The 25,338-nt window shown below is 48.1% G+C and overlaps 1 protein-coding gene across 7 annotated transcripts in view; it reads right to left on the bottom strand.

Moving 5' to 3' along the window:
- Positions 1-20,370, bottom strand: part of DCAF1 (DDB1 and CUL4 associated factor 1) — an 87,551-nt gene extending 67,181 nt beyond the window's left edge. The window contains exons 1-3 of one of the 7 annotated variants that reach the window (XM_089306174.1): positions 16,734-16,984; positions 11,485-11,589; positions 3,368-3,485 (exon numbers count right to left, since the gene is read on the bottom strand). In XM_089306174.1, the coding sequence (XP_089162300.1) occupies positions 3,368-3,477 (110 nt within the window). In that variant the 5' untranslated portion in view covers positions 3,478-3,485; positions 11,485-11,589; positions 16,734-16,984. Of the gene's footprint in view, positions 1-3,367; positions 3,486-11,484; positions 11,590-16,733; positions 16,996-17,806; positions 18,089-18,202; positions 18,332-20,347 lie in introns of those variants that run through there. The other 6 variants (XM_089306176.1, XM_089306178.1, XM_089306173.1 and 3 more) reach the window with 6 other exon arrangements.
- Between the last annotated feature and the right edge of the window lie 4,968 nt (positions 20,371-25,338).

Genomic DNA, 25,338 nt, shown 5'->3' with positions numbered 1-25,338 from the left:
AGGAAGCTGAAGTTCAGAAGAGATTCTTAGAGCTGACACACAAAAGGTTCCCAAATATTTGTTGAATAAATACAAGAAACGCATTCAGAGGCCAACACTGTGTGTAAAGCTGTCACTTCCACAACAGGCACCCCATTTGGGTGCTGGCTCAAGTCCTACTTACTCCACTTCTGATCCAGCTCCCTGCTAATGCACCTGGGAAAGCAACTGAGGACAGCCCAAGTACTAGGGCCCCTGCCACTCATTTGAGAGACCCGGACAAAGTTCCTGGTTCCTGGCTTTGGCCTGGCCCAGCCCTGGCCATTGCATCCATTCAGGCAGTGAACCAGCAGATGGAAGATCACTCTCTCTCCCTCCCATCCTCTAATTCTGCCTTTCAAATAAATAAAATAATTTTTTTTTTTTTTTTTTTGGACAGGCAGAGTGGACAGTGAGAGAGAGAGACAGAGAGAAAGGTCTTCCTCGTAGGTTCACCCTCCAATGGCTGCTGTGGCCTGCGCACTGCGCCAATCCAAAGCCAGGAGCTTCCTCCTGGTCTCCCTTGCGGGTGCAGGGCCCAAGGACTTGAGCCATCCTCCACTGCCTTCCTGGGCCACAGCAGAGAGCTGGACTGGAAGAGGAGCAACTAGGACAGAATCTGGCGCCCCGACCAGGACTAGAACCTGGGGTGCTGGCAGAGGATTAGCCTAGTGAGCCATGGCGCTGGCCAAATAAAATAAATCTTTAAAAAAAGAAAAAAAAATCTGGAGTTGTCGCTGTGGCACAGCAGATTAAACTTCATGTCATGGCTGCTCCATTTCCAATCCAGCTCCCTGCTAATGTGCCTGGGAAAGCAGTGGAAGATGACCTAAGTCCTTGGGCCCCTGTACCCACGTGGGAGACCTGGAAAAAGCTCCTGGCTTACGACTGGCCATCTAGGGAGTGAACCAGCAGATGGAAGCGCTCTCTCTCTCTCTTGCTCTCTGTCTCTCCCTCTCTCTAACTTTCAAATAAAATAAATCCTAAAAAACAAAACAAAAAAAACTCTTTCAAGTTCTTGCCACTCTCATACCCCTACGATATTTACAAAGCATACTGCCTGATTTACCACTTCATTACATACTGCTTTGTACCATTCTAAATTGTTTCTTATCTATTAATCTGAGTTGTTTCCCATGTGGGGATGTTGTTGAGGACAGTGCTCCATTATTTTAGGTTTCCACTGCTGAATATCATAGCGTACTGAAAAAGTTGAGCGTCAAAGAATGTAAAGCAATCTTGACAATAATACATTAAGTATTTTTAGTGTAAGTGCTCAATCAACACTTGAACGCACAACAGCCATCCTTTAATGACTCCTTTCTCAATTATGTCAACACACATACACGTAAATGCGTGGCATTTTTTCCTGAATCCACTCTGTCTGCATCTCAACTATTTTAACAGTTTTAAAGCTTAATCATTCTTAATGGGTCTTAATTTCCAGTGCCTCCACAAATTAAAAGTTTCCACCATCACGCCAAAAAAACCCCTGTACTTTCCTACATTCTGTAAGTATCAAGAGTAATTTGAGGGCCAGTGCCGCATCTCACTAGGCTAATCTTCCACCTGCGGTGCCAGCACCCTGGGTTCTAGTCCCGGTTGGGGCGCCGGTTCTGTCCCAGTTGCTCCTCTTCCAGGCTAGCTCTCTGCTGTGGCCTGGGAAGGCAGTGGAGGATGGCCCAAGTCCTTGGGCCCTGCACCTGCATGGGAGACCAGAAGCACCTGGCTCCTGGCTTCGGATCAGCGCAGCGTGCCTGCCGTAGTGGCCACTGGGGGGTGAACCAACAGAAAAAGGAAGACCTTTCTCTCTCTCTCTCTCTCTCTCTCTCTCACTGTCCACTCTGCCTGTCAAAAAAAAAAAAAGAATAATTTGAAACAAAGCATTTACCCATGTTTAAACTTTTGTAAGACCATAGTTTTTTCACCATAATGAGTTAATAGATCACTGTATAAACAAAAATTTTTCATAGCTTTGATAGCAAAGATTAGACGATAAAGATCCCCAAATTCCAGTGATCTTCTCCTTAGAAAACACACAAGCATCCTTCCTTGGTCTTTACTTTTCACTTTGTTTCTTCCTTCATCATTCATTCAGTGAAATTATGTACCATAGAGTTACTACATACCAGGCAGTGGGCAAGTCATTGCCTGAGCAGACACCAAGAAAAAGATACAGCTAAGGGATGAGACACATGCAAAACATCTGTAGTCCAATGTGGTAAGAAATATCATGGGTGAAAATTATTATAAAATGGTTAGTTTCTGATTTTAATAATAAAGAAAGTATCACAGACACCTAGGGAAGTCAAAGTCAGGCAAGGTTTTAATGGTATGATTCTTGAGTCATTTCTTCAAAAGACAAGAATTTGTCAAACATGCCAAGAAAAAGCATTTCATGGAACAGTAAGTGCAATGACATAAAGACATCAGAAAATATGGAACTATACCTTCAGAAGAATACTATGAAGCAGAAAAAGGAACAGTCAAATAATAAATGGCCTCATAGGCCACACTAAATAGTTTGCATTTAGGAAAAATGTAGCCACAAAACATTTATTAGCAGAGGTAAGACACTTGTGTAAGAAAGATAAATCTTTCAGCAAGGGAGAAGATATACTAGAAAATGGTAAACTGGAGACAGGGTGATAAGGGCACATTGCCTATTGGACAGTCAAAACATGACTGACAGCTAACGAAGCAAGTAATAGTGGCAATGAACAAGAGTAGAGGAGGAAGTCGAAATCCCCAGGGCTTGGCGACTAAGACTGTGCTGGTAGAGGAAGATGACCCTGTTTTTCAGTTTGAAACCATTTAATCCAAACACCAAGGCAGAGAGTACAAAAAGCTTACATTAAGGATGAGGAAGTAGGCAGGGCTACAGATGAGAAGCTGCATTTTATACGTAACGTGTTTCAGGTGTCTGTGGAAGAACCAGAACGATATGTACACCACCTAGCTGAGAAATAAGTCTGAAATTTTTTTTTATAAAAAAGGATATGAAGCAGCAAGAGAGACTTAAAAGTTAACCTGGGACAACAGGTGAAATCACAGGGGTAAAATTACCAAGGCAGAACACTAGGGCAAAGAGAGAAGGGAGACACAAAATCCTCAGGTTAAGAGACACACAGAGGAATCCATGAAGGAGAATGAGGGCAGGAAAAAAGGCCTGAAATGTAAAATAAAAGCAGGAAAAGAAAAAAATGGACTTGGAAATCACAAAAATGTTCCTACATATTCCCCTACCCATTTTTGTACTCTTTTTAAATTTGTTTGTGTGCATACATGCATGTATGCATAAACATCTAGTGTATAAGTGTGCTTTTTACAACTGAAGCATTACTCATACCTGGTAAGAATAGGGACCATGTCTTGCCCACTGCCATGTTCTTTTTCCCACTGCTCCAGCAGGGTAGTGAGCTCAGCTTTGGAGTCCACATGTACCGCTACTGTAGTCATGGCTTGGCCTAAACAAGCAAAAAAGAAGGGGGGAAAAAGAACCAATAATGAATACAAGTAAATAAACCCAACATACTTCCCATAAAAGGAAAAGCAAGGAGATAGTCGAAAAGAGATACCCTAGGGAAATAATCAAAGAGAGAAATTTAACCCTTGGACTCATCACACAATTTTCTGTGGTACAATGAGAAACCCTGAATACTCACCAAATCATGAAGAACAAGTCCTTTCACCTCTCTCAGACTGGTCTCTCATTGAAAATGTACATATGATTAATACCCATACAATAATCCCAGATCTAGCTCTCTGAGGTCCAAAACCTTGAAAGTTATATTGTTTTAAAGCAAAATATGATAAAAACTATTTCTAAAAATTTTTGTTCTTGTTGTCCTCAGGGGAAAGTTCTACTGAAGATAAAAAGTACATTCCTGTTAATTCTTAACAAAAGATCAAGAATTGAACTGTATGTTGTTACCAACATGAAAGCTGGGAAGGAATACAAAAAAATAATTTGTCCTTCAAGCTTCCTAACCTATCTCACAACTGATTTCTTGGGGAGAGGATAAGAGGCTGGAAAAAGAGAGAGAAGGTTGTTGGTTTGAGGAATGCAGGAATGTGTAGCAATGCATTAGATAGGGAGATGAGGCAGCCATTGCAGAATCAAATTCAGACAACCACACAGGAGAAGCACATAATGGGCTCTTAAAGGGGTAATAAACGAGACACAAATGTTTAGATATTTTGTAAGATCAACTTTGCTACACAAGTAGCCTCAGGACCAAGATATCAGATCCTGTCATGCAAAATGTCTATTTTCACAGAAAGAGTAACCATTCCAAAAAGTTTCACACCAGAAAGAGATTACTAGCCGATCTAGGATTATTATTCTCAGTAATTTATTTTCATTTTATGTGAAAGGCAGAGAAATAGACAGTGATCTTCCATCCACTGGTTCACTCCCCAAGTGTCTTGTAATAGCTAAGCCTTGGCCTGCGCCACAGCTCACTTGGCTAATCCTCTGCTTGCAGCACCGGCATCCCAGGTTCTAGTCCCAGTCGGGGCGCCGGTTCTGTCCTGGTTGCTCCTCTTCCAGGCCAGCTCTCTGCTGTGGCCTGGGAGTGCAGTGGAGGATGGCCCAAGTGCTTGGGCCCTGCACCCGCATGAGAGACCAGAAGAAGCACCTGGCTTCTGGCTTTGGATCGGCGCAGTGCGCCGGCTGTAATAGCCATTTGGAGGATGAACCAACGGAAAAGGAAGACCTTTCTCTCTGTCTCTAACTGTGCCTATCAAAAAATTAAAAAAAAAAAAAAATAGCTAAGGCTTGGCTAGATCAAAGTTAAAAGTTCAAAACTCAACCTGGGACTCCCATATGCATGGCAGGAATCCAAATACTTGAACCATCATGTATTCTTTCCCAGGATCTGCATAGCAGGAAGCAGGATTGGAAACAGAACTAAGACTTGAACTCTGGCATTCTGAAGTGGGAGGCAGGCATCCCAAGCAGCATCTTAACTATTGCATCGAACGCCAGATTATTGGCTTTTGCTTTTATTTATTTACAAAGAAAGAAAGTTCCCATCATTGGCTACTCCTCAAATGCTCACAAGAGCAAGTGCTGGGCAAGGCCAAGACCAAGAGCTGAGAATTCAATCCAGATCTCCCATGGAATTGTTAACTCTTCTTAAGACATCTACCATAAGAACAATGACCGAAAAAAAGAAAAAGAAAAAAGCCAGTCAGCCAGTGCTGTGGCACAACAGGTTAAGCCATCCCCAGTGATATCAGCATCCCATAACCACACAGATTCAAATCCCAGCTCCCTGCTAATCCATGCAGGAAAGTAACAGATGATGACCAGGAATACTTGTATCCCTGCCACCCACTAGGAAAACCCAGATGGAGTTCCTTGCTTCTGCCCTTCTGCCCAACCTGACTGGCCACTGCGAAGTCGCAGTGAACCAGCAGATGGAAAATCTCTGTCTCTCTTTCAATTAAATAAAGAAATATTCATCCACCACAGGGTAGTCCTTTAAAGATTTTTTTTTTTTTAATTTGAGAGGTAGAGTTACAGATACTGAAAGGGAGACACAGAGAGAAAAGGTCTTCCTCCCGTTGGTTCACTCCCCAGATGGCCACAACAGCTGAAGCTGTGCCAATCCGAAGCCAAGAGCCAGGTGCTTCTTTCCGGTCTCCCATGCAGGTGCAGAGACCCAAGCACTTGGGCCATCTTCTACTGCTTTCCCAGGCCATAGCAGAGAGCTGAATTGGAAGAGGAGCAACCAGGACTAGAACTGGCGCCCATATGCCATATGCCTGGCGCTGCAGGCAGAAGATTAACCTATGCCACAGCACCGGCCCCTAAAGATTTTGTGGGTGCAGAGGCCCAAGCACTTGGCCCATCCTCCGTTGCTTTCCCAGGCACGTTAGCAAGGAGCTGGATTGGAAGTAGAATAGCTGGGTCTCAAACCAGCATCTATATGGAATGTTGGCTTCACAGGCAGAGGCTTAATCTGCTATGCCACAACACCGACCCTTATAAATCTTTATTAAAAAAAAAAAAAAAAACGGTGTTGTGACGTAGTGGGTAAAGTCGCCACCTGTGATGCCAGCATCCCACAGGGGCACTGGCAGAGTCCCAACTGCTGATCCAGCTCCCTGCTAATGTGCCTGAGCAGGAAGCAGAGAATGGGCCAAGTGCTTGGGCCCATGCACCCAAGTCAGAGACCTGGAAGAAGCTCCAGGCTCCTAGTTCCATCTGGCCCAGGCCTACCTGTTGTGGCAAATTGGAGAGTGAATTAGCAGATGGAAGATTGATCTCTGTCTCTCCCCACTCTGTAATTGCCACTTTCAAAGAAATAAATGAAAAAATGTGAGGCCGGCACTGTGGAGTAGCGGGGAAAGCCTCCGCCTGCAGTGCCAGCATCCCATATGCGCGCCAGTTCGAGTCTCAGCTGCTCCATTTCCAATCCAGCTCTCTACCATGACCTGGGAAAGCAGTACAAGATAGCCCAAGTGCTTGGGCCCCTGCACCTGTGTGGGAGACCCAGAACCTGGCTCCTGGCTTTGGATCGGCACAGCTCCAGCTGTTGCAGCCAATTAGGGAGTGAACCAGCTGATGCGAGACCTCTCTCTCAACCTCTCCTTCTTTGTGTAACTCTTTCAAATAAATAAATAAATCTTTAAAAGAAATTTAAAATGTACACATGGAAAGAAGAAATACCAACTCAATAAAATGCTAATTGTTTTTATATAATTTTTAAAAATCTTGATGCTTATGTTGTGTAAGTATGGTCATTTCTGCTTTTTTTTTTTTTTTAAGATTTATTTTATCTGAAAGTCAGAGTTACACAGAGAAGATGAGGCAGAGAGAGAGAGGTCTTCCATCCGCTGGTTCACTCCCCAGATGGCCGCAACTGCTGGAGCTGCAATGACCTGAAGCCAGGAGCTTCTTCCAGGTCTCCCACATGGGTGGCAGGGGCCCAAGGACTTGGGCCATCTTCTACTGATTTCCCAGGCCATAGCAGAAACCTGAATCAGAAGTGGAGGAGCCAGGACTCGAAACGGTGCCAATATGGGATGCCGGCACTGCAGGTGGTGGCTTTACCAACTAAGTCACAGTCCTGGCCACTAAAATGCTAATATCTGTGTTTTAATAAAGCAGACAGAGGCCGGTGCCATGGCTCAATGGGCTAATCCTCACCTGTGGCACCGGCACACCGGGTTCTAGTCCCAGTCAGGGCACTGGATTCTGTCCCAGTTGCCCCTCTTCCAGGCCAGCTCTCTGTTGTGGCCCGGGAGTGCAGTGGAGGATGGCCCAAGTGCTTGGGCCCTACACCCGCATGGGAGACCAGGAGAAGCACCTGGTTCCTGGCTTCAGATTAGCGCAGTGTGCTGGCAGCAGCGCGCCGGCTGCAGCGGCCACTGGGATGAACCAACGGAATAAAAAATACCTTTCTCTCTGTCTCTCTCACTGTCCACTCTGCCTGTCAAAAATAAATAAATAAATAAAGCAGACAGAATGCCCAAATTTAGTGGATGGTGAGTTGTATCACCTAGGCCACTCAAAACTCCAAAAGAAAATATTTACCCCACCACTCCAAAAAAAAAAAAAGAAAGAAAAAAAGAAAGTTCTTCTTTTCTATAAAGAACCTACATTTTAAACTTTCTAACTAAAGTCATAAAAACAAAATACAGCAGGTATGACAGACTACGGACTTTTGACCTTAACTTGAGAAAATCCAGACTGCATTTTTCATTGCTACCTACTAACCAAATACAAATTTTTTACAATACGTTTTTTAGTTGGAATAATTCTAAATTTATTAAAACTTGCAAAGACACCACAAAGAACGCCTGTATATCCCTCACTCAGTTCAGTTTTCCCTAATGTTACATCTTATAGTAATGCACTGTCAAAATTAAGAAACCAACCTTGGTACATCACTGACTAAACTCCAGACTTAACTGATATTTTGCCAGTTTTTCAAACATGTCCATTCTCTGTTTCACGGCCTCATCTAGGATACTACTTCGCATTCAGCTGCTATGTCTCCACAGAGTTCTGTTGGTGGGGTGGACAAGTTTCCTTATTTTTCATGACTCTGACCATCTTGAAGAGTACTAGTTAAGATACGTAAAATGGGGCAGTAATTTCAACAACAAATTTATGCTAAAGCAAAAACCTAGAGATTGGACAAAGCAGTAACATATGGTAACAACAAAAATTAACCTCTTCAGATACACCCTAAAGTATTATAAAGATGGCCAACCTTCTTAAAATTGATTTACCTATTTGAAAGGCAGAGTTACAGAAAGAGAAAAGGCAGAGATATCTTGAATCTACTGTTCTCTCCCCAGATGGCCTCAACACCCAGGGCTGAGCCACATGGAAGCCAGGAACTTAATCTGGGTCTCCCACAGGATGGCAAGGGCCCAACCACTTGGGCCACCTTCCACCAACTTCCTAGGCCATTAGCAGGGAGCCGGATCAGAAGTGAAGCACCCAGGACACAAACCAGCACCCATATGAAATAGTGGCATCACTAGAGGCAGCTTAACCTGCTCCCCCACAACGCCAGACCTCACTACCAAACATTAAAAGGAGAATTAACACCAATCCTCAATTCTTCCAAAAATTAAGGTGTAGAGATACATAATTTATTACTCATTCCATGAAGCCAGCATTACCCTACCAGCAAAACCAAATGAAGCCATTACAAGAAAGGAATTATCAGGGCTGGTGTTACAGCACGACCTCTGCTTCCAACACAGACATTCAAGGTCGGAGCCCCAGTTCAAGCCCTGACTGCTTTGCTTTCCATCTGCTCAAGTGCCTGGGAAGGCAGCAGAAGATGGTCCTACTCTTTATATTTAGGCCCACGCCACCCCTGCAGAGGACCAGGATGGCATTCCTGGCTCCTAGGTTTAGTCTGGCCCATACTGGGCTATTGCTGTTATTTGGGAAATGAACCAGTGATGAACAGAGACCAATTGATCTCTCTCTTTGCCTTTTAAATAAAGAAAGAAATGCTCTTTATTAATGGAGTTGCAAAAATTCTCAAGAAAATACCAGCAAATTGCCAGCAGTATATTAAGATCATATATCATGGGCTGGCACTGTGGCATAGTGGGTAAAGCCACCCGGCCTGTGGTACTAGCATTCCATTTAGGCGCCAATTCCACTCCCGGCTGCTCTACTTCCAATCCAGCTCCACTGGGAACGCAGTGGAAGATGACCCAAGTGTCTGGGTCCCCGGCACCCACATGAGAAATTCAGAAGCTGCTCCTGGCTTAAGCCTGGCTCATCCCTGGCCATTGGAGCCATTTGGGGAATGAACCAGCAGATGGAACATCTTGCTTTCCAATTCTGCCTTTCAAGGAAATAAATAAAATAAAAATTAAAAAATAAAGTATAGATTATGATGACCAAGTGGGATGCAAAGGTGGTTCAATATTTGAAAAAGAATCAACATAATACACAATAGAATGAAGAAAAGTCACATGATCTGACAGAGGAAAAAAATGGACAAAATCTAGCATCCTTTTCTCATTAAAAAAAAAAACACCTCAGGGACCAGCATAATGGCATATGTAGTAGGTTAAGCCTCCGCCTGTGTCACTGGCATCCCATATGAGCATGGTAGAAGTCCCAACTGCTCCACTTTGATCCAGCTCCCTACTAATGCAGCTGGGAAAGCAGCCGAAGATGGTCCCAAGTTCTTGGGCCCCTTCATCCATGTGGGAGATCCAGAAGTAGCTCCCAGCTTTGGCCGGCCCAATGCTGGCTATTGGAGCCATGTGAGGAGTGAACCAGTCAATGGAAGCTATCTCTCCCTCTAATTCTGCCTTTCAAATAAATTGTTAAAATGTCTTAAAAACACACACACACACACACAATAAAGTAGGTACAGAAGAGAACTCCTACTACAGAATAACAGGCATGTAGGCCGGCGCCGCGGCTCAATAGGCTAATCCTCCGCCTTGCGGTGCTGGCACACCGGGTTCTAGTCCCGGTCAGGGCGCCGGATTCTGTCCTGGTTGCCCCTCTTCCAGGCCAGCTCTCTGCTGTGGCCAGGGAGTGCAGTGGAGGATGGCCCAAGTGCTTGGGCCCTGCACCCCATGGGAGACCAGGAGAAGCACCTGGCTCCTGCCATCGGATCAGCGCAGTGCGGCGGCCATTGGAGGGTGAACCAACAGCAAAGGAAGACCTTTCTCTCTGTCTCTCTCTCTCACTATCCACTCTGCCTGTCAAAAAAAAAAAAAAAAAAAAAAAAAAGAATAACAGGCATGTAGAAAATTCCACAAGTAACATTATACTCGATGAAAAGACCCCATCCAAAATCAGAAGCAAGACAAGTATGCCTACTTCTCCCACTTCTATTGAACACTGTACTAGAACACTTCACCAGAGCAATTAGATAAGAAAAATAGGCCGGCGCCGTGGCTCACTAGGCTAATCCTCCGCCTTGCGGCGCCAGCATACCGGGTTCTAGTCCCAGTCGGGGCGCCGGATTCTGTCCCGGTTGCCCCTCTTCCAGGCCAGCCCTCTGCTGTGGCCAGGGAGTGCAGTGGAGGATGGCCCAAGTCCTTGGGCCCTGCACCCCATGGGAGACCAGGAGAAGCACCTGGCTCCTGCCATCGGATCAGCGCGGTGCGCCGGCCGCAGCGCACTGGCCGCGGCGGCCATTGGAGGGTGAACCAACGGCAAAGGAAGACCTTTCTCTCTGTCTCTCTCTCTCACTGTCCACTCTGCCTGTCAAAAAATAAAATAAAAAATAAATAAAAAGAAAAATAAAGAAAAGGTATCCAAGCTGGAAAGAAATAAAATTAGTTTTATTTGCAGATGACTTAAATCTTTATATAGAAAATCTCTATATACAAGGAATCACGTAAAAACTATCATAGCTAATAAAATTAATTCAGCAAAATTGCAGGTTACAATAGCATAAAAAATCAATCATATGGCCATATACTAACAATGACCAATCTAAAAGTAAACTAAAAAAAATAATTTCATTTGCAACGGCACCAAGAAGAATAAAATATTCTAATAAATTTAACCAAAAGGTACAAGACTTGTCACTGAACACTACAAAATATTGCTAAAGACAAGCTAAATATATACAAAGACATCATGTGTTTATGGATTAAAGGATTTAAAAGGGCAATACCCTCCAACGTGGTCTGCAAATTCACACCAATTCTGAAATTCGAATTCCAAAGAACGCCAAAATGACCACAACTATCTGGAAAAGGAACAAAGTTGGGGGACACTGGTACACCATTTGTGGCGGCTCAAAAAACTGCTGTGTTTTATTTAAGAATTACCATTTTGTTAAGTTAAACAAAGAATTAAACCAGGGCTGATCCCAGTGGGTTAAGCTGCTGTCTGTGAAGCCAGCATCCCATATGGGTGCTGAGTCCCAGTTGCTCCACTTCTAATCCAGCTCCCTGTCAATGCCTCGGAAAATCAGAATTTGGCCCAAGTGCTTGGACCCTGACACTCACATGAGAGACCCTAGAGGAAGCTCCTGGCTCCTCTCATCAGCCTGGCTCAGCCCCTGGCAGTGCAGCCTTCTGTCCAACAGATGGAAGATCTTTCTCAAACTCTGCCTTTCAAATAAATAAATAAATGTTAAAAAAAAATCATATGACCCAACAACTCTACTATAATGTATATACCCTAAAGAATTAAAAAGTCATTTAGACAAATATTTGCAAACAAATGTTTATAGCAGCATTATTCACAAGAGCCAAAAGGCAGAAATAATCCAAATGTTTATCATCAGATGAATGGGCAATCAAAAGCCAGTGTATTCATACAATGGAATATCTAGCCACGGAAATAAAATACTGATAATGATACATGCTACAGATGTGGGTGAACCTTGAAAACAATGCTAAGTGGAAATAAGTACCTTAAAGGCCATACATTATATGGTTCTAGTAATAAGAAATATCAAGAACAAATAAACCCGAATACAAGGATCAACGCTGTAGTGCAGGGAGTAAAGCTGCAGTCTGCAACACCAGCATCCCATATGGGCACCAGTTCGAGTCCCAGCTGCAGAAGATAGTCCTAATACCTAATACCTGGGCCCCTGCCACCCACGTGGGAGACCTGGATGGAGTTCCTGGCTTTTGGCTTCGGCCTGACCTAGTCCCGGCTGTTGCAGCCATTTGGGGAATAAACCAGTGGATGGAAGCTCACTCACTCACTCTCTCACTCGCTGTCTTTCCCTCTCTGTAACTCTGCCTTTCAAATAAAATAAATCAATCTTAAAAAAAAAAGAAAAGAAAACAGAGTTAACTGGTGGTTGAAGGGAAACGGGAAATGACTGCTAAAAGGGTATAAAACTTCCTTTGGAGGTGAAGAAAATTTAGTGAAACTAGAAAGAGGTCATGTCACCTCTGTGAATCTACTGAACAGTTTAAAATGGCTTGTCAATCATATTGCTGTATAAATGTACAGTTAAAATTTTTCTTACATTTTATTTCAAAGACAAAGAAACAGAGAGAGATCTTCCATCTGCTCCAAATGCCTGCAACAGCCAGGAGCAGGCCAGGACAAAGCCAGCATCCCAGAACTCAATCCAAGCCATCTATCCGGGTGGCAAGGACACAAACATCTGAGCCACCATTAGCTGCCTCCCATACTGTGCATCAGCAGGAAGCTGGATCAGAAGCAGAGAAACCAGGACTAGAACCAGGTACTCCGACATGGGTTGCAGACATCCCAAGCAGCAACTTAACTGCTGTGCCAAAGGCTTGCCCCTATACTTTTTTTAAATGGGGGGAAAAACTGGTCCAGGAGGGAATGTCTCTTGCATAATTTAAGCAATAATCCAGGAAAGCACAGGAAGCACAATTTAAAGAAAACACTACCTCTGACAAAGGTCAGTTAGTTAATTTAAAGGCATCCAAAACTCAACTTTCAAAACTCAACTTAGAAACACATTTATAGCTCTGGTATCACTTTCAGAACTTCACACATTAATCTATGACTCAAGATAACTATAACTAACTTTGGGAAACAATCACTTGCACAAGGAAAACACAAACTTACAAAAAACTAAAATGAGAATATGAATGCTAGTTCATGTTACTGTCAATCAAAGACTGCATTAATACAAAATTTTGGTATGTATAAGACAATGATGTAGCCGGTGCCGCGGCTCACTAGGCTAATCCTCTGCCTTGCGGCACCGGCACACAGGGTTCTAGTCCCGGTCGGGGCGCCGGATTTTTTTTTTTTTTTTTTTTTTGACAGGCAGAGTGGACAGTAGGAGAGAGAGAGACAGAGAAAAAGGTCTTCTTTTGCGGTTGGTTCACCCTCCAATGGCCGCCGCGGCTGATCCGATGGCAGGAGCCAGGTACTTCTCCTGGTCTCCCATGGGGTGCAGGGCCCAAGCACCTGGGCCATCCTCCACTGCACTCCCTGGCCACAGCAGAGAGCTGGCCTGGAAGAGGGGCAACCAGGACAGAATCCGGCGCCCTGACCGGGACTAGAACCCGGTGTGCCAGCGCCACAAGGTGGAGGATTAGCCTAGTGAGCCGCGGCGCCGGCTGGGTCGCCGGATTCTGTCCCGGTTGTTCCTCTTCCAGTCCAGCTCTCTGCTGTGGCCTGGGAGTGCAGTGGAGGATGGCCCAAGTCCTTGGGCCCTGCACCCTATGGGAGACCAGGAGAAATACCTGGCTCCTGCCATCGGAGGGTGAACCAATGGCAAGGGAAGACCTTTCTCTCTGTCTCTCTCTCACTGTCCACTCTGCCTGTCAAAAAATAAAAAAAAATTTAAAAAAAAGACAACGATGTAGTATTCAATTCACCATGTTTTAAAGTGAGTTCTTTAAGTGGTATGCAGAAACTATGACCTATCCATTAGTGACATAACAGTTACCAATGAGTGAATATCTAGTAAGGAACAAAAACTGAATTAAGTAATTTTACTTAAATTATTTTGAATTTTAACAACCATTCTGCCATTTTTCACAGACCAGGAATGGGCTCAGAGAGACCTTCAAGATCAAAATCAAAAACTTGCTACTTGGTAGCAACTTAAAGACTCCAATACTAACTCTGCTGAGGTATTTGTGAGACCTTGGTTATTAAACTTCTCCAAATTGAGATCTCAATTTCCTAGTCTGAAAAATGGAAATGGCTGTTGTGAGACGAAATAATACTGTCCACACAATGGAATACTATAAAGCCTCAAAAGTGTATGTGTGTGTGTGCACGCACAAGCGCGCATTTCCTTCCAAAGACTGCCACCCAAAGTATGGGAAATATACCTACTGTAACTTATTTTCAAACGATTCCACAAAATAAGCAAATAAGTATTAAGTAGAGAAAATATGGTAAAATATTAACAATTGTTGAATATCAATAAACAACTGTTCATTTTATTTTCCTTTCAACTTTTTTATAGGCTCAAAAGTTTCCACAATAAAATGTTGGAAACAACTGAAAAGCATTTCCCTTCTTAACATGGACCAACAGTAAAATATTATCAAGCAAGAAAATGGCAGGACCTGAGTATAGTATGCTACGTTTTGTGAATAAAAACATGTATATGTGTACGTGTATTGCACTAGAATAAAACATTTCTGGAGTAAGATACAAGAAACAGGAATATTTCTGTAGGACGAAGTTCGGAGTTTTTTTCACTGTACTGTACTTTAACCTCTTCTTTTTTTAAACAATTTTCCACTATTTTTGACTTTTCAATTAAATCACACAGTATGTGCTCTTCTTTGCTTATATACTATACTGGAGGGCCTATTTATACAGGTCCTCTTAAAAGGTTTCAATCCTAAAACAGCTGTGAGCACGACTTAAAAAAAAAAAGGAAAAAAGTCCCCGGGAGTGCAGTGGAGGATAGCCCAAGTCCTTGGGCCCTGCACCCGCATGGCAGACCAGGAGAAGCACCTGGCTCCTGGCTTCGGATCAGTGCGGTGCGCCAGCCGCGGCGGCCATTGGAGGGTGAACCAATGGCAAAGGAAGACCTTTCTCTCTCTCTCTCTCTCTCTCACTGTCCACTCTGCCTGTCAAAAAAAAAAAAAAAAAAAAAAAAAAGTCCAAATTTAGAGCTCCAAGTGAAAATCTGATAATTACTATGACATCTAAGATCGTGTATAACTTCCTATTCCTATCCAAGACTAGCTCCTTTACAAAAACACAGTAAAACTGGTAATAAACCAACTCCAATCACTTAAAATTACCATGTATCAGACTCCTCCCCTACTAAATCCAGCAACTGTACAACCATCAGGCACTGCTTAGAAACTATCCAAAGGGGCAGGCACTGAGGCACAGTGGGCAAAGCCGCCGCCCGCACTGCCAGCATCCCAGGTGGGCACCGACTGAGTCCCGGCTGCTCCACTATGCTATGGCCTAGGAAAGCAGAAGATAGCCCAACTCCTTCGGCTCCTGCACCTCCATGGGAGATCCAGAAGCTCCTGGCTTCGGACTCGTGGATGTGGCCATATAGGGAGTGAACCAGGGGATAGAAGATGTGTATCTCTCTCCCTGCCTCTGCCTCTTTGAAACTTTCAAATAAATAAAGCTTCAAACAAAATGTAAAATATCCGAGATGCTGCATGCAGAATTATTTTCCTACATTCTCAATTAGCTCCTTAGCATCCAAAAATAAATCACCGTTTGAAAATGGGTAACAACTGCTGTACACAAAGACCAAGTTTTGAGGCTTCAAGCAGAAAAAATACTAAATCGATTCCTACTTGAAGTCTAAATATACACGCTTACATAAACCTTAAAGGTGAACTCCAGTGAGCTGGAAATAAATTCAAGAGAACACTACCGACAAACCTCTCACTGTCCATTACCACTAGCGCGCTTAGAACAGGAAGTTGCTGCTAACAGGAATAAAACATGTAGATTAATTAAAAGGCTTCACCAAAGAGACAAGACTCGGGAAAGGCTGAGACCAACAAGATGCGGACAAGGACGAGTCATGTGCGACTCCAAAGTACTAGCGACACTGCAAACGACTTCAACCAATGTGAAAACAGCACTGTCACCGCATAGGAGGAAACGCGAGGGAAAGCGACCAGGAAGAGAAGTCGGAGTTAAGCAAACGCCTCGGACGCCCCAGTAGAAAACAGCCCGGAAACAAGCTCCCAGGAAGCTCTCTGCAGGCACGCCGATGCCCGGCTCCACCCGCGGGACCTGCACACCTCTCTCCACCCCTCCCGTCCACCAGGGAGGTGGGAGCAGTGCGGGAGAGCTCCGCCCCACTCGCCCGGTCCAAGAGCCGGGAGGGTGCAGGGGGAGGTGGCGCGAGGCCGAGGGAGGGGAGAGCCCGCCCAGGTGACTGGGGCTGGAGGCGGAGACACAGCCAGGCAAGGGGGCCGCCGTACGGCAGGAAGATGGAGCCCCCCAGCCCGTACGGAACCGAGACTGGGGAGGGACAGGGAGGAAAAAGGTGGCAAGGGAAATGGGTAGAGACGAGCACACCACTGCCCCTCACTCCGGGCGGAAGAGTTACTCTCGGGAGGCTTCTTTTGGGGACTGCAGGAAGAGCATGGAGGCCTCGCCCCGAGGCCAGGACTCAGGAGGAAAAGTCCTGCAGGCCCCAGGCCCAGCCTCTCCGGCGGCCCGGCCCGCCCCCTCCCCGCCGGTGGCCCAAGCAGGTGCTGCCCCTCCCCCAGCCCGGCGCCCACTCTCCCGCCCGCCCGGCCTCGCTCCCTGGCTGCTCTCACACCTCCCGGACACCCAGCCTCCCCCTGTCCCCACTCACCTTTCCAGGCGGCTCCGCCGCTTCCCCCCTGACCCCGCCAGAGGCCACAGTTCACACACACCGCCTCAGGTCCCGCACTCACTCGCCCTCACTCACACACAGCGCGACCACGGCTCCAGAGCGGCCCACATATTATGCGTCACTCCCGTGCTACGTGCCCCGCGCGCGGGCGCGCGCGCGCCTGCTTGGCGCGAGGATCGCAGGCAAGGGGCGGGAGAACGCCCGCGCGAGCGGAGGGGACGGGAAAAAAAAAAATCGGAAAGCCCCGAAGATGCCTGGGAAATGAAGTCCCGCGTCCAGGGGCGCGGCCCGCCAGCACCGATCCGCGGACGAGCGCTTCGCCCAGCGCATTGACTGCCGGGATTTGTAGTTTTAAGATTTAATGCGAATAGCTCTGTGCGCCTTGGCCGGTGTGTACTCGGTTCTGCCTTGTGTGTCATTTGAGAACCAGTGTCTTAATTCTCTCTCCTGTCCCAGCGTACCCAGTACACACCAGACTCGGAGCACATGCTTCTAAAGCGCACTGGGAGTCACAGCATCCATTAAACAATAGAAGCTGGTTTTCGCTTTCCATACCTAGCCTGTAGGAATCAGTGAATTATTTATCGTCAGATACGACATGTGAGGCAGAAATGGAGACACCAAAGCCCGTAGACGAGGGCAGAACTGGCCTCGGAATTCATTGAATTCCGTTCATTTTACAGCTGGGAAAAACGAGGCCCAGAGAGAGTGCCTAAGGCCGATTAGTTAAATCCAAAGGCTCTGACAAGAATTGCGGGGGCCATGAAAGATCGCTGCGACTCCACCTGACGAGATCCTGCCCGGTCTTCAAGGCCTGGTGCGGCTGATTCTCCCCTGGGAGTCCTGAAGAAGTTTCTGGTATCTCCCTGATGCCCTCCCAGGGAGGACACAAGACACAGCAAGCTGCGGCCGTGCCAGCGCCCGCACGGGGGACACAGGCTGAATGCTGGCTCCTGGATCCCGTTCCCTATCGGATTCCAGCAGGGACATCGCCCTCCTTCCGGACAACAGCCCTTTGCCCGAACTTTGCCTGTATCGGTAATGACACCTACCACTTACTCTGACTCTACAGCAAGCTTGGTTCTGAGCCAGATGTTTGAGCTCCACTCGCCCGTTAATCCTCACTGCCACCTCACGCAGGAGGCACGGGTTAACCACCCTCATGGGAGAAACCTGAAGCCGAGGAGGTGAATCAGCGAATGCCGAGCTTCGTGGGCTCATACCCGGCCTCTGCCTTTCCTCCAGGGTCAGAAACCGAAACGCATGGGGTTGGCGTGTCTGAGCCTTAGCTGCCTTCCCTTTGTCCGCGTTCTCGGCCCCGCCCCCACTTCCTCACTGGCTGTCCTGAAAGGCAGCGCTCTTGTGGGAACCCGAGGCCTGGCGCCTCTGTTCCTGACACTGCCTCGGTCTTGCCACCAGATGGCACTGCTCTCCTTTGGAAACCTCACCTGGGGCCCTGGGTTGGCGGTAGGTGTGAGGACCCTCAAGGAGAGGCTTGGGAGCAGCTAGGGCCCCCGGGAGGCTAGAGAAGCGAAGCAGGACGCACACAAGGCTGTCTGGCCGCTGCTGCGTGTGATTCCTGGAGCTTCCTCTACCTACGCCAATACCCTCCGCACAGCCACACCTGCAGGTACTCCCAGACCCCACCCCCTCTGTGACAAAGACAGCACCCAGGCCTTCCCAAGTGCACACACACTGCAGCTGTGCTCAGTGCATGTTTCACAGGAGAGGTGCTACGCACACGTGCCCCATAACACAAGCACTCACACCTGTGCCTCAAAGCCGATACTTTCACGTGTAAGCATTTGCAAGCACAACACCACAGGCCAGCACAGCAGGCTTAGTTCTGGCACATTAGTCCTCAGTCACTGGAAAGAGACTTCTTGGCCTCTTTGGTGGGATACGCCTGCATTCTGTCCCATCCTGCTTCGCCTCCCACTCTGATGCTGTGGTTGAAAAAGAGGAATGCCCACCTCAGAGTGGGAAGGCTCGGACAGGAATGCTCCACCTACTCCTTCCCCAGCGGTCCCCGTCTCTGGGGCAGGAAAACCAACAGCACCAAGTCCTCTGGGCCTCAGGCTGCTGCACCACAACACGGGCCCCTGACAACCTTCTCTCCTGATCACCTCCTTCTGGGCTCCCTTGACCTGGGTGCTCTCCCCCTGGTGCCACCCCACAATCCTGTGCCTCCTCCTCCAACTGCTGGGATCTGGGAGGGAAGGGCTGAGAGTCCCACACCCACTCCTCTCCCCCTTCTGCTGGGCAGAGCTGCTACTGCAAATGCCCAGCAGCGCCGCAGAGCTACCAGGCTAGACAGAGAAAATGCCAGTCACCCGACCAGGGCCCTGCCTCTGCCTTCCTCACAAAATGAGTAAAGGGTGGGGAACGTTACCCCATGCCCCCAAGAAGTGTGCACAGTGACCACCCTTGTTGCGTCACTCTTGTATTACAGAGGGAGACACAGACTCCATGAAGACAACAGCTGGAGCTCTTGGGTTGCCCAGTGGCTGCAGGAGGTGCCATCTCCAGAAGTCTATCCCCAACTCCTGTCCCCATGGGGACAACTTCATTGAAGGGCCATAGGCCCAGGTGGGACAGGAAACTTCAACCCCTGGCTCCCGTGTACCCAGCCAGAGACAGCAGCAGACCCACACAGTATTTCAAATAATTAACATGCAGTAGGAAGTTAGAAATGAGCCTGTGTGTGTAAGAGGCACGTAAGGAGGACAAGCTTCTGTGAAAGGAAAGCCTCAAAGACACGCCCTGGAAGCAGCCCGGAAGTTAATACCGTCCTGCTCATACCCCGATAGCTTTGCAGGCAGTTCCAGCCTTCCCCCCAGAGACAGCACCCCAGGAAAACCCTCTGTGCGCAGTGCTGAGGGACCACCCTGCCTGACAATCCTGGATAATGAGACCCTCACAGCCTCCCCTCAAGGCGGGCACCCTAGGAGACTCGCCGCTGCCCCGTGCCAGGTGGACCACTCAGCCCGATAGCACTGAGTGGCTAAACCTTGGGAGGAACTTGACCTAATTCACACTCAGCAAACCCTATGACCTGGAGAGCAGGGGGAGGAGAAGAAGCAGCAGGAAGAACTGGACCCCACCCCGTGTAAGCCTCAGTCTGAATACAGACTGCATGCTCAGCCCTTTCCCCGAGACGGCCTCCTGGCCTACCAAGTGTACTCTCTTCATTGAACTTTGCTGCCTCGCTTGCCACTACTCTCTGTCCCACATCTGAGATATTTCTTGTGCAAAGACAAGTACCCCCAAGCAGCCGATCTCTGGTCACATTCATACAAAGAAAAATTACTCATCACTTAATCTGAAATTCAAGTTAAACTAATTATCCTATGTTTTATCTGGCAACCCTACTCCAGTGCTGCTACTCAGACACAGACCACCCCCCCCCCCCCGCTCCCCGCCCAAGACCTCACTTTAATCATTTCCAAAATGGTAGGAAGCAAGTCAGAGCAGCTGCTGCCCAGTGAATATCAAGACAAGTTCCAGCAATCACAACTCCCTCTCCAGGGGCAGGCATTTGGCCTAGTGATTAGGATGCCCGTGCCCCACACTGCAGTGCCTGGGTTCCATACCTGCTCTGGCTCTTGGCTCCAGCTTCCTGCCACTGTGCACCCTGGGAGGCAGCAGTGTGGTGTGAGTAGTTGGATCCCTACCACCAACATGGGAGACCTGGACTGAGTTCTTGGCTCCCAGCTTCAGCCTGGCCCAGCTCCAGACATCGTAGACATTTGGGGTGTGAGCCAGCAGATGGAGCACTTTCTCTCTCTGCCTCTCAGATAAATTTAAAAGAACAAAAAACAAAACCCCCTAATCCAAAAGCTGCTGGTCTGGGTAATAGAAGGCTCAAATTCCATCCCCTCTTTGACTCCCCTCCAACCCCGCCCTAATGGTTAGGGATGAAAACTGCTCCTTTTAACTGTTGGAAAGAGTTTGGAGAAGGCAACAGCTCAGTGGTTCACCCCAGCTTTAGAGGCAAACAGACCTGGGACCTGGGCCCTGATACTGGTGCTCCCCTTTATCAACTGTGGGATTCGAGCGCAGTTACTTCTCTTCTCTTGAGTTTCGATTTCCTCAGCTGGAAAATGGGAGTGACAGCTCCTTCCCAGGGCTGTTATGAGAAGTAAATGTGATGGGGCTGGTGCTGTGGCGTAGCGGGTAAAGCCGTTGCCTGCAGTGCCGGCATCCCATATGGGTGCCAGTTCAAGTCCCGGCTGCTCCACTTTTAGTCCGGCTCTCTGCTATGGCCTGGGAAAGCAGTGGAAGATGGCCCAGGTTCTTGGGCCCCTGCACTCGGGAGAACTGGAGGAAGCTCCAGGCTACTGGCTTCAGATCAGCGCAGTTTCAGCCAGTTGGGGATTAAATCAGTGGATGAAAGACCAACCTCTCTGCCTCTCCTCTCTAAGTAACTCTTTCAGATAAATAAATAAATCTTAAAAAAAAAAAAAAAGTAAATGTGATAACGCATGTAGTGCCTAGCTTGGGACCTGGTACCCAGTGCTGGAAAAGTCGTCGCTCTTCCTACTTTGAACATTGCTGGCCTCTGGCTGTCCCTGTTGGAGTTCTCCAGGCCTGCAGTTGGCACTCTGGTTGATTTCTCTTCGCTTACAGTACTGTCTGCTGGAGCAGCTCAGGCTTTTCACATTTAGATGAGAAACAAGCTCTTTACAAAAAAAAAAAAAAAAAAAAAGGCACATTTCAGAAATACTGGGAAGTGGAGGAGAGCCTCTCATGGGGCTCACCTGTCCCCTCTCTGTCCTAACAGAGAACTGAGTCAGAGGGTGGAGGTAGAAGGACCTACTCTAGGCCTCCTCAAGCTCTTCAAGGACTATGGGAAGTCAAGATCAAAGAGCCCCTTGGACATGAATGTAGACAAGCTGCCCTCCCCGAGCCACCCATTGCGCCTGCCTTCCCGCTGGGAAGGGGCCTGCGTTGGAGCAAGGTTGCCCAGAGCACACTGACTTTCTCTCGCAGCACAGTGATGCCATAATCACAGCAGCAGCCTGAGAGGGTGGCCAGAGATGGTTTGAACCTGGGCCATCCTCACAATGGATATGCCCCGCACAGAGCAGGGGCTGTAGCATGGTGAGGGTCAAACTCTGTCTTCCAGATACCCCCAGGGCCTGTCATCCCCCTCGTCTAGCTTCCTGTTAACATCCCCACCAACTCCTGGGGCTCTGCCCTTCCAAGAGGTGATGTTCTAGATTGGAGGCTGGGGGACAGGTGCGAGAAGGTCAAAGCAAGCACCCCAGCCTCTTGCCTCGGGTTCTTGGAATTATAAATTCTTCCAGAAGCAAACAGTGGTGGACTCGACGCTGGAGAGAAGGCATATGAGGCTGGCCTCCCGACTCCCAGGAGCCCTGGACTTTTGGCAATGCCTATCTGTAGCCATGAGATGTTTCCAGTAGATTCAAGGATCTCTAGCCTGGCCCATGAAAGGTACTTTGGGACCTGCTGAGGGTGGGTTAGATAAAGCTTCCCACTCTATCTGTTCTTAGAGAAGAGTGGCTTTGTCTAACTGGAGGATGCTGGTCTGACCCCAATTCAGAGGTCAGAGACCCTCCACCACTACCATCTGGAGTGATCACCTGCTTCCTATCCTGGTTATCATGGGCCTGGGCCTCCCACAGATGTTGCCAAGTATCCAGGAGTACCCAAATAGGCATGGAAGCCAAAGTCATCAAGGAGAGGCATGGAGTGGGGGAGGGGTCCTGGGTTCTTACCATGGGGCAGTTCTTCTCTCCCTCAGAGGTGAAGATGTCACTCTATGAAAAATCACATGATGTTCCTGGAGGAGCCTCCCCTGCCCAGCTCTTACCTTATCAGCTCCAGACTTGTCACAAGATAGCCTTTGTGAAGTCACGAGGCTGGCTGCCTCCCCTATAGGACCAAGGGCCAGGGTGACCAAGCACGAGTGGGCATGACAGGAAGAAGGGCTTCAGAGGCAGCACTGGGACTCTGCAGAAGTTCGTAGGGTCTGGAGGACTTGCTGATCAGCCTCAGGTTGTCATGGGAGAGGGGGTCCACTGGAGATCAGAGGGTGGGGATGATTTCTCAGGTCCTGGCCATTGCCAGAAGTTGAGAACAGTTGTGACCTGGGGTTGTGGTCCTTGGCTGTGGGCTTGTCCCTGGAGATCCTAGGGGGAAGGGACCCTGGATCCAGCTGAGTACATACAAGGGTCCTAATCTCGGATGGCTGGATGCTCCATGGAAAAGGAAGCTTAAAACCTCTGAGCCAGGGACCAGATCTTTCCCTCAGTTCTCTCCACCTGTTTCCTGGCAAGCACATGCTACCAAATTCTGATGCAATGGAGAACAGCCATGCTGGCCTCGGGGTACCCTACCTAGTGGATTTCTCAGAGGAGGAAGAGTGTCAGGAAAAGAAACTAGAGTGTCTGGTTCTCATTCTCTCCAGAGTGCAGACCCCCACCTCCTTAGGACCAACCAGGGGAGAAAACAGGAGGGAGGAGAAAGCTTCATTCCATAAAGCGTGGACAATCCATCGCTGGTATAAGAGGTCTGAATGGACAGGGGCACTCTGTATGTGGATGTGGGAACCATGGAGAACCACTTGACAAAAGTCTTGTCTTAAAAACAAATGAACAAAACTACGGGGGTAGGCATTTGGCCTAGCAGTTAAGACACTGCTTAGAATGCCTGCATCCCATAGCAGGGTACCTGGGTTCTAGTCCTGGCTCTACTTCCAATTCCAGCTTCCTGTTAATGCAGATCCTGGGAGGCAACAGGTGATGGCTCAAGTAGTTGGATCCCTGCCACCCACATGAGAAATCCGGATTGAGTTCCCAGTTCCTGGCTTCAGCTTGACCCAGCTCCATCTGTTTTAGGTTTTTGGGGGAGTGAACCAGTAAATGGAGAGAGAGAGAGAGAGAGAGAGAGAGAGAGAGAGAGAGAGAGAGAGAGAGAGATCTTGTCTACTGGTTCACTCACCAATTGCCTGCAACAAGTGTAGCTGCACCAGGCTGCTGCCAGGATCCTGAAACTCCATGTTAGTCTCCCACAGGGGTGGCAAGGGGTCCAAGCACTTGGGCCATCTTCTGCTGCTTTCCAGGATACACATTAGAAGGAAGCTAGATGTGAAGCAGAGGAGCTGAGACTGGAATAGGCACGCCGATATGGGATGCTGGCAGCACAAGCAGCAACTGTGTTTTTACTTAGGATCTGGGGCTCCTCCATGGACCCTGTGTTGGAGGAGGATGCAGCACCTAGCAGGGATCATGGGCCCACAGTCTGGGGACTGAGTGGCCATGTCCAGCTGTCTCCCTTAAAAGGAGGACTGCTATTCCAGGAAGTCCTGGGGCAGCCTACAACCCAAGAGCCCTGCATCCCAGTCCAGGGCTCTACATTTCCCCAAAGATAAGTACAGACCGGAATGTTGGTAACTTTGGGGGGAGCTGAGCTAAGGCAGCATCCCTCTGCGTCTTGGGGCCTATAGGTCTGGCTCTGGCGTCATTCAGATGTTGAGAATGGCTCCCACCATGTGACTCCTCCAAGACCGAGGAGACCTCTTGGCCACTTGCTGCTGTGTTCTTGCTGTGCCTCCTCTGGGGACTCCTGACGCCTGATCTTTGGAGCCATAGGCCTGGCCTGAGACATAAGAGACCAGAGGGTGATCCTGGGCAAGTTCCCTTATTCATCTCCCACAAACAGGGTTTTACTAGATCTGAGATTTCCAAATTGTGTGTATTAGTAATATTCTTCTGTCATAAGCCCATTTTCCCCTGTGACATCTTGTGCTCCTCTTAGGTAGATAAAAGGACCATTTCAGGTTTGGCCTGCCATGAATCTGTGCCTCTCAAGCCCAGAACCTTGGAAGGGGAGGGACAGGACAAAGAACACCACATTTAGTGGCCACCTCAGATTCCTGCCTCAGCATCTCCCTCAGCACCACTTCTAGTTCCTGGGTTCACTTCAGCTTATGTCCAACCACTGGCACGTCCCTGTCCACCTCTCGCTTCCTCTCTGCTTGCAACTTCACTTCTTTCTTGCAGGCTCTGAAATCAGCCTGCAGGGCTCTGTGGCCCATGCTCACACGGGGGTCTAAGTCAGGAGCGCAAGGACCACCTCTCTGTACCTGAGTCCAGTAGGCAGGGAACAGGAGACTCTTGCTCCACGCCACATTTATCTTTGCCTAACTCACCTGAGATCCCTGCAGCCTCCAGACTTGTTCTTGTCCTTTGCTGAATGCAGGATGTGTTTCATTTCATGGGGCCACCAGCCTCGCCTGAGAGCTGGAGGATGCCCAGAGCAGCCTGGGTGGAGAATAAACATTGCCCTCCCCATTTTCTCCACCCCAGCCCCACCCCACCATAGGATGCATAACAGAGAGAATGCAGGTGAGGTGGACTTCCTATCCCATAAGCCAGGCAGGTCTGGATCCCAGGGGCTTTTGTTCCAAAAGAATCCATGAGAAGCACCATGGCCTTAGCCTATTCTGAGGAGGACAACAAATCAAGAGAGCAGCATAAAGGTGCCATGGCCTTATTGGAGGGCAAGGGAGCTGCACTGTAGCTGGGGTGGTGCAGCAAAGAGGAGCAGAGCTTCCTCA

The sequence above is a fragment of the Oryctolagus cuniculus genome, chromosome 10 (genome assembly GCF_051225735.1).
Source record: "Oryctolagus cuniculus isolate XC-2025 breed Fujian yellow rabbit chromosome 10, ASM5122573v1, whole genome shotgun sequence".
Taxonomy (NCBI): Eukaryota; Metazoa; Chordata; class Mammalia; order Lagomorpha; family Leporidae; genus Oryctolagus; species Oryctolagus cuniculus.
This window is presented reverse-complemented; position numbering and strand designations above follow the sequence as displayed.